The sequence below is a fragment of the Apis dorsata genome, unplaced genomic scaffold (assembly GCF_000469605.1).
Source record: "Apis dorsata unplaced genomic scaffold, Apis dorsata 1.3 scaffold_50, whole genome shotgun sequence".
NCBI classification, from domain to species: Eukaryota; Metazoa; Arthropoda; class Insecta; order Hymenoptera; family Apidae; genus Apis; species Apis dorsata.
Genome location: NW_006263351.1, coordinates 2,191,980 through 2,205,759, shown reverse-complemented (window position 1 = coordinate 2,205,759; position 13,780 = coordinate 2,191,980). Strand labels below are relative to the sequence as shown.

The 13,780-nt window shown below is 40.7% G+C and overlaps 1 protein-coding gene across 3 annotated transcripts in view; it reads right to left on the bottom strand.

The window, feature by feature from the left end:
• Positions 1-711: 711 nt before the first annotated feature.
• The window catches only part of LOC102680417 (methylcytosine dioxygenase TET2-like), a 177,980-nt gene continuing 164,911 nt past the window's right edge, over positions 712-13,780 (bottom strand). For 2 of the 3 annotated variants that reach the window (XM_006608909.2, XM_006608910.2), the window contains exons 4-11: positions 10,755-10,992; positions 10,034-10,269; positions 6,413-9,257; positions 5,845-6,020; positions 4,943-5,296; positions 4,596-4,823; positions 4,360-4,514; positions 712-4,280 (exon numbers count right to left, since the gene is read on the bottom strand). In XM_006608909.2, coding sequence (XP_006608972.1) covers positions 1,583-4,280; positions 4,360-4,514; positions 4,596-4,823; positions 4,943-5,296; positions 5,845-6,020; positions 6,413-9,257; positions 10,034-10,269; positions 10,755-10,992 — 6,930 coding nt within the window. In that variant the 3' untranslated portion in view covers positions 712-1,582. The remainder of the gene's footprint in view (positions 4,281-4,359; positions 4,515-4,595; positions 4,824-4,942; positions 5,297-5,844; positions 6,021-6,412; positions 9,258-10,033; positions 10,270-10,754; positions 10,993-13,780) is intronic. The other variant, XM_006608911.2, reaches the window with a different exon arrangement.

Sequence of the window (13,780 nt, the reverse complement as noted above, 5' to 3'; positions counted from 1 at the left end):
GAGAGAGAGAGAGAGAGAGAGAGAGAGAAGAAGAAAAGGATTAAACATTGATATTTACCGTTTAATTAATTAGCTTAAAAACTTGAGATCATTTTTCATGTCTGTATATGTTATACTGGTGTATATGTGTAATGTGTCTAAGTGCGAGCTCCACTTTCCTATTTGGAGCATGATATTGTGCAGATGATTTTACAAAGGATCGATTTGAAACTATATCTATATCATCGTTCGATGTTTTGGATAGGTTGGATGATTGAATAAAATCCTACGATGGCGCCGATTAATCGATTTTGTTCCAGCGTGATGTATGTGTCCAGTATGAGCATGTGTTATATATGACGATGATGATACAACAACAACAACAACAACAACGGGATACAAAAGTGTGATACAAAAGGAGAACGTGCAAAAAAATAAACGACAGATCGATTCTTCGATGCGAAAGTGATCTAGTTTTGTATAAAAAAAAAAAAAAAGGATCGTAATAGGCACGCACGTATTGTTACCATACATGTTTGCCATTTTGCATATGCCATGTGTTAAAAAAAATCATTTATCATGCCTAGGTATGGACTAGTTAAATATGATTACAATTGTCTACTAAAATACGAGTTAGTTAAAAAAAAAAAAAAAATGTACAATACGTTTCATTTCATTCTTTCTTAATCTTTTATTATTTGTTTATATCGTTTTTTCTCCTTTTGTCTTTTTTTTTTCATACTTTTACTCTCCATTCATTCCATCCTAAATCGTATAACGTATCAAAGTTTGTTTTGTTTCTCGGCTATTAAACGAACATGATCGATCGCTATCGGTTTTACGTGTGCTGTATTCTTAATCCAATTACCTCGATTGCGATCAGTGTTTCTCTAAACGCATGACACATCTCTTTCGATTAGTCGCTTCTCGTAATTCTTTTTTCATTTTTAACTTTGAACAACGTGTCGGATACTATACAGCGCTATATCTGCCGATCTTACGCTCTTTTTGTGTTCGCTCACAACGTTCTATCATGATTCGCGTAAAAGATCGATATAAAAAGGGAAGCCCCGATTAGAATTGAATCCTGTGATGAAACGTCTGTGTTGCGAACCCTTCATCGTTTATTCTTTCTCTTGCTCCTCCTTGCCCCCTCCCGTCTAATACGTTTATTATATTCTCCGAAAAAACGTGAAATAGAAAAATGGCAGTGCAAACGTGTTGTTTTCTTCTTATTCTTTTTCTTCTTGTTTTTTTTTTTTTTTTTTTTTCAGTAACAAGTATAACACATTTAGGACAATGACGATATAATAATTACGATAGAAATTTCCTCGTAATAACGGTTTGTCATTTTCCTTATTTGATCCCTTTATGAAATGTTAACTACCTGTTGCTTGTATGTTTTCCTTGTTCCCGTGATTCGATTCAGCTTCTTCACGTTGACGTTGCACGACACGTCACGCAACGGTGTCGCTAGGCTAAGCGATGCGCGCGCCATCTGAATCCCATTTGTTTCACTCGATCAGCCCGACGAGATTGCTCGATCGATTCTTGGCACGGTTCTTGGTCATCGATGGCTGGAACCGTACCTACTGACGATCACTCATCCAATGGCACCTCCCTCCTGATATGGGCCAGTTATCATGCATGGATGCATGGGAAAAAGTGTGGTCCAAGTCATTGTCGTATAAGTGGGCGATCTCATCATGAATTGAGAGCTAGGAACACTAGGTATATACGGGAGCGGAGTGGATTTCTCGCTGATCGTCGCGCTTGCTGGACTGGTTGGAGTCGATGGGGTGGACAGTGGTTGCGAATTAGTCGATGAATTCGTGGTGGTAGCGGTATTGGTGGTGGTAACGCCCAACTTGCGAAGTCGCATTTTCTCTTCCCATTCGTCCCAACCGTGTCTCGCCCGATTCAGATTACGATGTTGATAGAAGACCAGACTGATTCTGGTTGGATTGAGACGATTAGGCTTTTTGAGAGCTGTGGTGGCGTGCATTTCGTGTTTCGCGCACTCGAACAACACGCTACCATGGCTCAACGCGATGGCAACTCCACCCATCTGCGAATCTTTGAAGCACTCTTCGTTGTCGGAATAATCGGCCACTTCTCCGAGTGGTTCCGCCTTTGGCGGAGGTTCTGGTAACACCGGGAAATAAGATGGTGGTCCGTAAATATCCCATCGAGGAGTGTCCCACCTTGCCCAGCCAGGATTCAGACTTTGATACGGAGGCACCTCTTGATAGGGATATTGGGGCGAAGGGAAGCAGGTTTCTCTCTTTGGCTGTTGATACAATTGAGGTGGATATTCTGATGTTTGGGGATGGGGATAAGGTTGGTGGTAATTGTAGCCCTCCCAAGAGTTGGAATAAGGTTTGTCGAAGACAGGATACGTTGGATATAGTCCATATTGGGGAAAGGAAGCGTGAGGATGTCCCAAGCCTGGCATTCCGTGGAAGTCTTGAACCTGCTTCATCTCCTCGGCCCATGGGAAGCAATTCGAGTTTGGATTCGCCATGTTTTGCCTAGGATCGTGGAAATTCTCTCTTGTCTTGTCCTCCGTCCACTCTGACCTTCGTATCTGGTTATTCTGATGCATCGTTCCGTTATTTTGTATTGCATTGTTGCTCGGACTGTCCGCGTAGACACCGTTTCGTATCGGCTCCTGAGGCTTGAGAAACGTTCTATTGGAAGAATTTTGATATGTACTGTCCGTGTTTGGATTCTGGCCTGCGGCTGTCCTTGATGGCGGTCTACCCTTTGGCACTCTAAATGGAGAGGGATCAGAGGGTGTTTCCCAACAAGGTGGTTTCGATTGATCCGGATGTGGTACCCTGTCGTTCCAATTGAATGTTTTTTGATGATCTATGGATTGTTGGTGATTCCTTTCGGAATTGATTTGATCGTTGTAGACTTGTTGTTGATCGTAGGATTTGTTTTGATCAGGATACCAGGAACCAAGCATGTTCCAACCACCCACTTGATCGGAAGGTGCTGGTGACATCTGATTTATCCCTGGTGTCTTCTGTTCGTGATTCTTATACATACGATATTTTCTTTGATCTATCGAACCTAAATTTTGAGTACCGTTTGGTGGATTGCTCGAAGGAAGATGAGACGAGGTGTGTAGTAACAAGTCCGAATTCGTCGTACCGAATTCCTTATGACTAGTATTGCTCATGCAAGAGGATACCGATAAGCTGGAAAACATGTCCATATTTGTCTCATGGTGCCCCTGGTACGGAAGATTTCTACTCGATTGTACATGGTGAGAGGGATGATAATGGCCTTGTATTCTGTTCATGAACGGTTGCTCGATTTGTGATTTCTGAACCTCTAAGTAATTCTGCGTAGTGGGGTACTTTTGTTGACTAGAATCCTGTGCAGGTTTGGAGTATGATAATTTCGATTGATCGCAGCTTCCTCCAACGTTTCGTACATTATTGTGCAATTGATGATGATTAGTTCGATTGAGTGCGCTCCTTTGATCTAAATGAGTTGGAAAATTTATACAATTTGTTTTTGGAGATGCGCTACTCTGTCTGCTGTCGTACATGTTCGGATAACTTCTGGAAGTGGGAAGTGGATGACTGTAACCTGTGTCTGGATACCCAGAACTTCTTGGCGAGGCGTTTTTCTGATCCTGAAGGGTAGGTGGACATCCTCTAGGAGACATCGAATAACCGATATCTCCTGGTGTTCCCGTATGAGTGCTCCTTGGTGAAATTGGATGAGCTCTTGGTGAGTGTGAATAATAATTTCTTGGCGAGTCCATTGTGGAATTGGGCAAATTTCGCGATCCTGGTCGATGCTCATCTTGAGAAACGGTACTTCTAGGTCTGATGTCGTCCAAGCTCGTGCTATCTGGATCAACTTTTGCATCCCTGTCGAGACCACCAAACGAATACTCTCTCCACGGATTCAACCAATTATTTTTTCGCTGATCGAGCCAACCGTTTCTACTCCATTGCTGTTCGTTTTGATAACCCCATCCTTGAGGATACATGGACACTGGGCTATCTAAAACGGTGGAGGACACTTGAGAGCTTTGTAATTGGGCGTCCATTCCTTCGAACATGGACGCCATTTCCAAGGATAGTTGGGTGTCCCTCATTTGCGGTCTGATTAACTCTTGGTGTCCTGGTATTTGGCGTCCTGACTCTATCTTTTCATTAACATTTTTGGAACTGTCCTTTTTGCTGCTAATAGTGTCCGGTTCGTCTTCCTTCCTTTTCTTACCGTGCCTTCGACAGGGTTGCAATGGAACCGATCGAACTCTCACTTCGCAGGGATATCTGCGAAACGTATGACGTATATATATTATTGCAGCTCATAAAGTGAAACTACTACGGATAAAAAAAAAAAGTCTTTTACTTTGTCAAAACTTCTACAGCTCCGGCGCGAACCTTCTCATCCTGTCCCTCCTTTGACCCATATTCATCCGTAGTATCCATGATATAAAGAGGAAGTACGTGTAATTGTTCGTCTTCAGGTTTCGATAAGGTTCGATGTTTTGTCATAGTGACTACCTACGAGACGCATAGAGATAGTGCCTTATCTCTCTATTATTGATTGAAAGTAGTAGTCAAGACTTTATAAGTATAACTTACCACGGTGCATCCGTTGTTCATATTGTGAAGATCGCGATGAGAATGCGCACAAAAATCTATACACGCTGTAACACCGGAAAATGGTCGGCCGGGCTTAAATCCTAAACGACATTCGCTCGCTTCCCGCTCGAATTGTGTTTGATTGTTGAACGCTTCTGGTGCAAGGCTTAGGTACAAGGGTGATAAAAGTGTTGCTAGGACGTGCATTCTTTCTTCTACTTCTTGCTCCTAGAAGTGGGAAAAGGAACAACTTAAGATTAACGGAATAGAAAATGAATATAGGGGGTGAAATAAGAAAAATAACAAAATAACAGAAAATAAAGTTAATTAAACGAAGATTATCTCACCTCTGATCTTACTGACAATCGAAATTTTCGGACGGTTTTGCTTCTGGCGTATTTGCAACCATTATAATACATGGACCAGGAACATCCAAAGGAAAAGCTTGCACCGCAAGTTTCAGGATCGAGACCCTGGCAGGCACAGGTTCTCGGCTCGTTCGTTCCACATCGTCTGGTCGTGGGAAGACCGAATCGATTCAGCTTGTGACTCAATAAGGAATATATCCGATCGGCCTCGTGCGTGGGCACACCTTCCCAGGCGACCATGGCAACGACGATCCAGGCTGTTGGACATTTGTGTCCTTGCCGGTGTTTCACTATGGTCAGGATCTTCTCTTCCAGACCAGATCGTCGAAGTATCTAGCGAATCACTGATATTACAATCCCATCACCAAAGCAGTACAGAGATATCTTAACGGACGATTCAAAGCGATCGACTGCAACGTTTGGATAAAATAAAATTTAAAAAAAAATATATATATATATAATGATTCGCTTTGATTTTAATCTAAGAAAAGAATAATAAGAATAATAAGAATAAGAAGGATATAAATGGTTCATGAAAATATTCGAACATAATTTTATAATGAAATTTAGTTAATTCGAAAATTCTGATTTTATTGAAAACTTGTTATTAATATTTTTTCAATTTTATCTTTCTTTACAACAGCTTGACAGAGAATTAAATTCATTTTTATTAGACACCATTGGAAAATTATAATTTAAAGAAACGAAAAATTCATTGAAACTCTGATTTCATCTCTTTAAAATCTAGGTAAGAAAGAAATTGTTCCATGTATAATTCATCTCTGTGCAATCACGAAATTGTTCATCAACATTTTCAATCAAAAGATAAAAAAATATTCGAATATTTTCTTGAATCATTAGAGATATTGTAACATGCTTACCCACTTAGCCATCGGACATCCCTGAGTAGTTTTGCCCTCCTTTCCGGTGTAGATGACCTTTTCGAATCTAATGGCGTTTCCCTTAAGGCCGGTTCTTCTTTCAAGATCGTTCCGTAGGTCAGGCAGGCTTGCAGCCGCCCCGAGATGAGTGTAGTACGAACCGGGCTCTGGCGGACCTTGTGGTTGAACCTCATTTTACTTACGAAACTGGACGTTTCAACGGAAAGGAAGCAACAGAAGCGGAAACATTTATGCCACGTATGTAGTAGGTATGCCCCCTGGGAAAGGGGGGTAAGTTAGGTACGTGCATTCTTCTTTGGGTCACTGAATCAAGGCTTGGTGTATTTTTGTTGGCCGATAATATTAGTAGTAGTGATACTAGTAGTAGTAATAGTAGTAGTAGTAGTAGTAGTAATAGTAGTAATAGTAGTAGTAGTAATAGTAGTAGTAATATAATTTATTTTTCTTTAAGAGAATTATTCTTTACTTTTCGTGTGAACCCGTGACAATCGTGGTTAGTGTGTTCTCTCGATGTTAGTGTCGTGCTGAATACACAATAGCAACTCACATTTGTCGGCTGGAAAGCAGTTGCAGTCCGGTACTTCGCTCCTCACATTATTCTTCAGTTTCTCCAAATGATCTTGCAATTTTGTTGTCGATGGAGCACCACCGTTACGGGGGCTCTGTGGACCTTCGTTCTTTACGTCGGACTTGTCTGCCGCGTCGGCCAATATCTCGTCCCTTGTTTGCAAGCCCTGGCAACAACCCTCCCGCAAGTGTTCGGGGGTCGGTTGCTCGGTACCGCCTCTTCGACAACACCATGAACCAACACCCGGCGACACTTTGGCGGGCCCGCCATCCCCTCGAAACTTGTAATTATTGCCTTCCTGCGATTTTTGATCCGGCTCGCTCTTGATCGCCTTTGAAGGGCAATCATCGTTCCTCGATGTAGCTGTTGAGGATGGGACGCAGTCAGAACTGGAGCACCCGTACTCCCCGACGTTCTCTTGCTTAATACTCTGAGAGGAGTCGCAATTAGTATTGTTCTCCAGCTCGGTAGACGCTACTTTTTCGCTACTCTCTGGATAATTAGTGGTATCGTTCTCGTTCATCAATGCGACTCGAGGCGTTTCTGGAAAAGTAACATCGTTCTCCGTCTCGTTCTTCTCGATGTTCGCGCTGTTGCTACACGGTTCGAACGTTCTTTCGTGAATCTGCTGATCTATGCATAATCTTCTCTGAAATGATTTATCATCGGTGCACTGATTGTCGTGGCTCCTATTTTCTTCCTTCCATAATTGTCGATGCTCGTGTTCCTGTTGCGATTGTTGATGATAGAGTGATGATTGTTGTTGTTGTTGCTGTTGATGCTGCTGCTGCTGCTGCTCGTGTTGCTGATGTTTCTCCAGCACGGTTTTGTCTTCTGAACCAAATTTCATAAAACTCTCTATAACCGTCATCCCGTTGTCCGGTAACACGGTACCGTTGCTCAACGCGTTGTTACCTCCCCCTGACCATTCCCATAAGCCACCACCGTCGGGCAAACTATCGACCCGAGGGTGGTGGCTATGCAATAAAAAATTACCGGTCAGAGATTCGTTGGATTGCGCCATTGAGATCATGTTCGACTGATTCAAATACTGATCCGTCTGTTTCTCTTGCAATTTGTCCGTACTATCATGCGTGTCTCGTATCCGATCTTCCGTGTGATACTCGCCGTTAGACCCACTATTGCTGTTCACGTGCTGAGACTGCATTTGATGATGCATGCCGTGGTGTTGCTGTTGTTCTTGATGGCCTATTTGATGTTGAGACTGCTGTTGCGATTGCTGCTGCTGTTGAAGCTGTTGATGCTGATGCTGCAACTGTTGCTGCTGTTGCTGTTGCTGTTGTTGTTGCTGCTTGTTCAGGATCATGGATTTCAGTCGGCTATTCAAATTCACGCGATTCGATTGAGCAAATACGTTACTCTCCTGAGCATCTTGATTATCCGAGAATCCGTTCGGTTTCCCGGCGTCTGTCGCTTGTTGCTGCCAAAGCACTCTTTCTCCGGAATTCTGCATATCCTGTTTCGTGGTTTGTTGGCCCCAAGTAGGTTGATTCTCGATCACCGAGTTCGGCGACCAGGATATCTGATTCTCCATTTTGCTCTCTTGCGTCGGTGGTTGAGGTTGCCACGAGCCCGGTTGATGGCCAGGCGTTCTCCTCGGACTAGGCTGTGAATCTGGCCATTGTTGTTGGGGTTGCTGACTACTATCGCTCTTTATACTATTCGGGGACCAATTCGGTTGACTAGTTGGCGTGTCTGGCCAGGACATCTGATTAGACGGAGTAAGTCTGGGATTCTTCTCGAGCTTCGTCTGTTGCGACCATTGTTGTTGCTGTTGTTGTTGTTGTTGTTGTTGCTGCTGCTGTTGCTGCTGCTGTTGTTGCTGCTGCTGGGACTGCGCTCCGGGCTGTGACATTTGTTGGCCAGACGGTGTCAGCCTTGGATTCTGTTGGCTCGAGTTTTGTTGCATCTCTGGGCTACTTTGCTGCCAATTGTGTTGACCGGAGGGCGTCATCCGGGCGTTCTGGTGAGACGGATTCTGCTGATGATCCGACAACTTGGGCGAATGCTGTAGCCAGCCTTGGTGCTGGTGCTGTTGTTGTTGACTAGATGGTGTCAATCTTGGATTCTGCGCGTCCCTCAGCTTTGGACTCTGTCGCGACCAATTTCCCTGAGTTTGTTGCTGCTGACTATTGTCCGTATTGTCTGTCCACGATTGTGGAGTATGCGGGGTTTCTTTCACGCTACCATTTTCCCAGCTCATATGACTAGCTGGCCGAGGTAGCTCTTGCTGTCCCTGCATCTGCATACTTTGCTGTGACTCTTGCCCCTTCATGCTGTTAGCCTGCATACTCGGTGGTTGTTGTTGTTGTTGTTGTTGTTGCTGCTGTTGCTGCTGCTGCTGCGAAGGGGGTTTCTGTTGTTGCTGATGCTGTTGCAACGTTCCATCCGACCAGTTCATATTGCTGTTCATCTTCGTACTGGTGTCGGACCATAAATGGCGTTGGCCGTCAGGTACCGAATGCTGCCGTTGCAAGTGCTGTTGCTGATGTTGTTGCTGGGCAACTTGCTGCGGCTGCCACTGGTTCTGTACTTGTTGCTGACCCATTTCCACGTAGCCTGGATATCCGTTAGAGTTGTGTAAACTCTGTGGGCCCGGTTGAAGTGGATACCCAGGCATCTCGTTTCCCGACACGTTACTGGCCGTGATCGTCGCGAATCCCTTCACCTGCGTATCTGTCGGCGGTTGTTGCGGTTGCGACTGTGGTTGCTGGGAGGCCTGCTGTTGTTGCTGGTTGTCCATGTGTACGGAACTGCTACGACTCGTGGGAGTGGTTGAAGGCGGCGGTGCCATCGTCACGTCCTGGAAAAACGCATCATTCCATCTATAACTTAAAAATCGTGGAAGATGTAAATTATTATTGATTATTGGAATGTTTTAAGCTTTGAAATATTTTAAATCATAAAAATAAATCAATCTACTATTTATTTAATGTATTTCATTGACAAATATTTATTATGTTTTTTTGATAAAAATTGTGTGTTAAAAATTTATATTATAGGTATATATAGGTATGTATAATATTAAAATAATATTAATTAATATTAATAATAATTTAATAATATTAATATTAATTATTATAATATTAAAAATTTATAGGTATATATAGATATGTATAATATTATCATTTAACCATAAATAATTATTTTGTAGTTTGATATTTTTTTTTGTTTACTGACATATATCTTCACTCATTTATTTTAATATAGCAAATATTTTTTTCGAAAAAATTGTCTTACATCTAAGCGCTACAATTACTTAATCTACATCGATTTCTAAGCTGTAACAAAAGTCGAATAAATCTGTGATGAGATAAAGTATCTTTATAAAAAGAAATTTATTATAAAGAGTGATCTTACAAAGTGATTTAATAAAAATACATAATCAATATTTCATTTATTCAAGATATAGTATATTATGTTAACAGGATAGATAGATGATCATTACGAGTGGATATACATTTTTCTATCTTCCTTGACTTTTGGTATTATCTGAAATTCAATATACCGTCGGTCGTATTAGGGAAGGTAGGCGAACGAAAACACTTTCAATTAAAAGCGATTCATTTCGAATTGTACCTGTTGTTGGTAACCATTGACGTAATCCTGCCTTTCATAACCAACTGATTGGGTTGCAGTAGCAGCAGGATCCATGAATTGACCGTTTAGTGGCCTCTGAGTTGTCGATGGTACGGTTTGCGGGGCGACTGGTGGTAAGGGCGAGGGTTGCCCCGTGATTGTGTATTGTCCCGTCGCCCCGGCACGTTGAAATGCCGACTGATCCGTAGTAATGAAAGTCTGTTGTTGATATGCGACTGTAATCAGAAAATTTGCGTGCTGATTCCGCAGAAATGGATGGTTAATCCGCGGGACAAAGGGCGGTTGCGCACCTCGCATTCCACGATCGTTTCATTTTCGCGAGAAATTCTGAATCGTCGGTTTTTTTTCTTTTTCTTTCTTTTTTTTTCTTTCTCTTCTTTTCACACACACACACACATGCGGTTGAGACAGATATTATTATTTTCATCGAGATATCTTTCTTTGAAATTTTAAAATTAGCATCGAGAGTAGGGAATATCTTACGTCCTATGACGTATATATTTTATAATAATCGCGAAATATAAATATCCTATCGATCGATATATTAAAAAAAAAAAAAATAGGTTGGCAGTTAGTCGAATAAATATATATCTTCCGTTTTTAATGAAATACGTGAGAGTGAAAGAATGATTGGAGGAAAGGACGAATATCGAGCGAGAAGATTCGTGAATTTGTCGAAATCCAATCGTTCTTCAATTACCTGGTTGTGGATGGTACGGCGCGGCGGCGGAATATTGGGTATGATACCTCAGCTCTTCGAGCTGATTCGGAGCCGGAATTTGTTGAATGAACTGCTGAGGTGGCCATGGAGCTGCTGACGTTTCAACCGCAACTGCCCCCACGGGAGCAACTCCCTGGTGCCAAACAGTATTCCCAAAGCCAGCTGCTGGTCGGAAGCCGGCGCCAGAATCACCGTAGAATGGCATCACTCCGGGTGACTGTAACAACACGAAACGTAACTTTAGTTTCACCTTGGATCGGCCTCTTCACATACATTTTTAATATCTTACATGATTTATATTTTATAAATTTTCTGGAAAGAAAATATACACTTATAAAAGGATATTGAATAAAAATTTGAGATATCTTTGGAAACACTATTTGGAATTATTTTGTAATATTTTTTAATATTATTTTTACATTTATATAAATAAAGTATTTCAATTATAAATATAATATATATATATATCGACGAGGATTAAATTGGATTAAATTAAATAAATGGCTCGTGATTCATTCTTCTAGGAATATTATTATAATTCATATTTTTTTTTTTATTAGAGTTTGATTTAAAAGGCGTAAAAAAAAATGAATAAATTGTGTCTTGATCATTTATATATATACATATTTATGCAGAAAAAAATAAAAATTTACATTCATAATAACTCTATTTTCTAGAAAATATTTAAAAATCCTGAATATTTCTAATGGACGATGATTCTTATAAAAATTCATTATATACACATTGTTGAAATCAATATTAATTATAGCATTAAATATATATAATATAAAAATAAAAAGAATAATTCGTTTGTAAAAAATGAAAATCATTTTTTTTTTTTTACTTAATATTATAGAACTATGAAACTGGTGAATTGATTGATTTCAAATTTTTTTTATTTGCAATTATCTATTAAAAATTATCTATTAAAAATTCTTACAAATTTAATATATTGATTTTTTTCAGAAATATAATTGTAATTTTCATAATTCTACTTCGGTATACATATATCTAAGATAAATCGATAATTCAACATTCTCGATAAAAATAACAAAAAGAAAAATAGAAAATTTATTATGTAAGTTAAAAAGAATTACAAAAGTCAGAGGGGTTGATATCCACTGTTGGATATCACATAGTGGAAGAATAACCATTCATCCAGCGATGGTTCCTTAACTATTCGCGATGCAGTGATTCTCAACTATTTCTCAACAAGCAACTATCACTAGAGATTACACACGATTCTGATGAACTATTCAACGCTCACCACGAAAGTAAATGCAATTTGTACACGTTCCACGACCCAATTAAATAAAGATCTCGAGGCAAAGCGATAATAAAGCCATTAATCATCCGTTGTGAGGTGGTTGTTCGCGTGGTCCGCGGCCACCATCGCGGTCTACCATTATTTCCTGCATGCCTTCGCGCGGTCTCATGGTCAAAAGTCGCTTCTCGACCTCCCGCTGCTCGTAAAGCTATCAATCTCGCGAACAAAGAGAGCCATCTAGTCGCGTGACTCGACTCCAACCCCTTTCCGTTTCGACGTGTTTCCGCGTGTCCGTTGGATGCGCTACGTGGGGAGATCAACGTGGAAACGAAATCAAACCTCGTGGAACGCGGGGAATTTCGGGGGGAATTTGTCGATTGTTGAACCGGATCGAGAAAATGCGATGCTTTCTATGGCTATGATAAACGATCGTGGACAGCCTTCTTCCTCCTCCGTGTGCATACGGGCATTTCATGGTGGAAGATTTGTGAGAGAGTACAATGGAAACGCGTACATATATACGAGCAACTATACCTGCACGATGTAAGTACTTTCGTTTATTTTCGTTCGTGTCCAGTCAGTAATGGCTTCGAGAAGCTTTCAGTGAAACACGTTTATCTTAATTTTTTAACCGATGTTGCAATTTCCATACATAAGTGTATCTTATATAATCCGTTTAAATCGAATAATATTCAAATGTAGAATGATATTGGTGATATTGAAAAATGTTGGACGACATTTCGAAAGAGAATGTATAATGTATTGTAACTTTTTCATAAGACATTTAGAAAATATTTTAATTATTTGGATTTTATATAAAAATTTCATTATATAATAAAAATATCATTAAATTCTTTTACATAAAGAATAAATTGCATCGATTATTAAAATATGTATAATAGTTCTAAGAAAAGGAAGTTGACCTTCATATGTTTTTCATATGTCCAATTAAGAAAAGCTTACATCATACATCATCGCGCTAACTTTTGTCTGAAACATTTTTCAATCGATAAATGAGATATTCGAGATTATATCGATTTAGATGAATCATTCCGTATCAATCATTGTCAGAAATTGAATTCCTAACGAAATCTCTATTATCTCGATCCATCTCAAGAGTTGAATTCTCTTGTTTTCCGATATTGACCATCGAAGTTACTCAAATCTTTCCCGAGTTTTTCAAGTTTTTGATTTAAAATTTACTCAGCCTTTAATCTTGCTCGAGTTCCGTATTGCGGCCATCGCTACAGCCTTTTACCCAGAGAGGGAGGCAGAGAGAGAGAGAGAGAGAGAGAGAGAGAGAGAGAGAGAGAGAGAGAGAGAGAGAGATTTAGCGATCGTGTGTGCGGTTCGCAAGCGAGATGGTCTCACCAAGCGAAGAAATAGATGGACGAGGACGGGAAAAGTTGATTGGAAGGGAACGAGGAACTCGAGGAGGAAAAGAGAGAATGCCGATTGAACGAGAGAGGAGCATCGGCGCAAATAGATTGTGGAAAAAAGACAGAGAAGGTACTAAAAAGGAGGAGAGAAAAGAACTGGCAAACTCGCAACCGGACTATAAAACTTCGTACAAAACGAAGGCAAACGAACGATCAGCTTACTCGTCCGTACACCACCGACGAGCTTTGTCATTCTATTTCACTTTCTCCCTCTCGTTTCCCGCCGATCGATTTTGCAAAGAGCCGTGCAGCGCGCTCGCAGAACACGCTCGTTTAAATAAAAGATGTCTCCTCGCGGA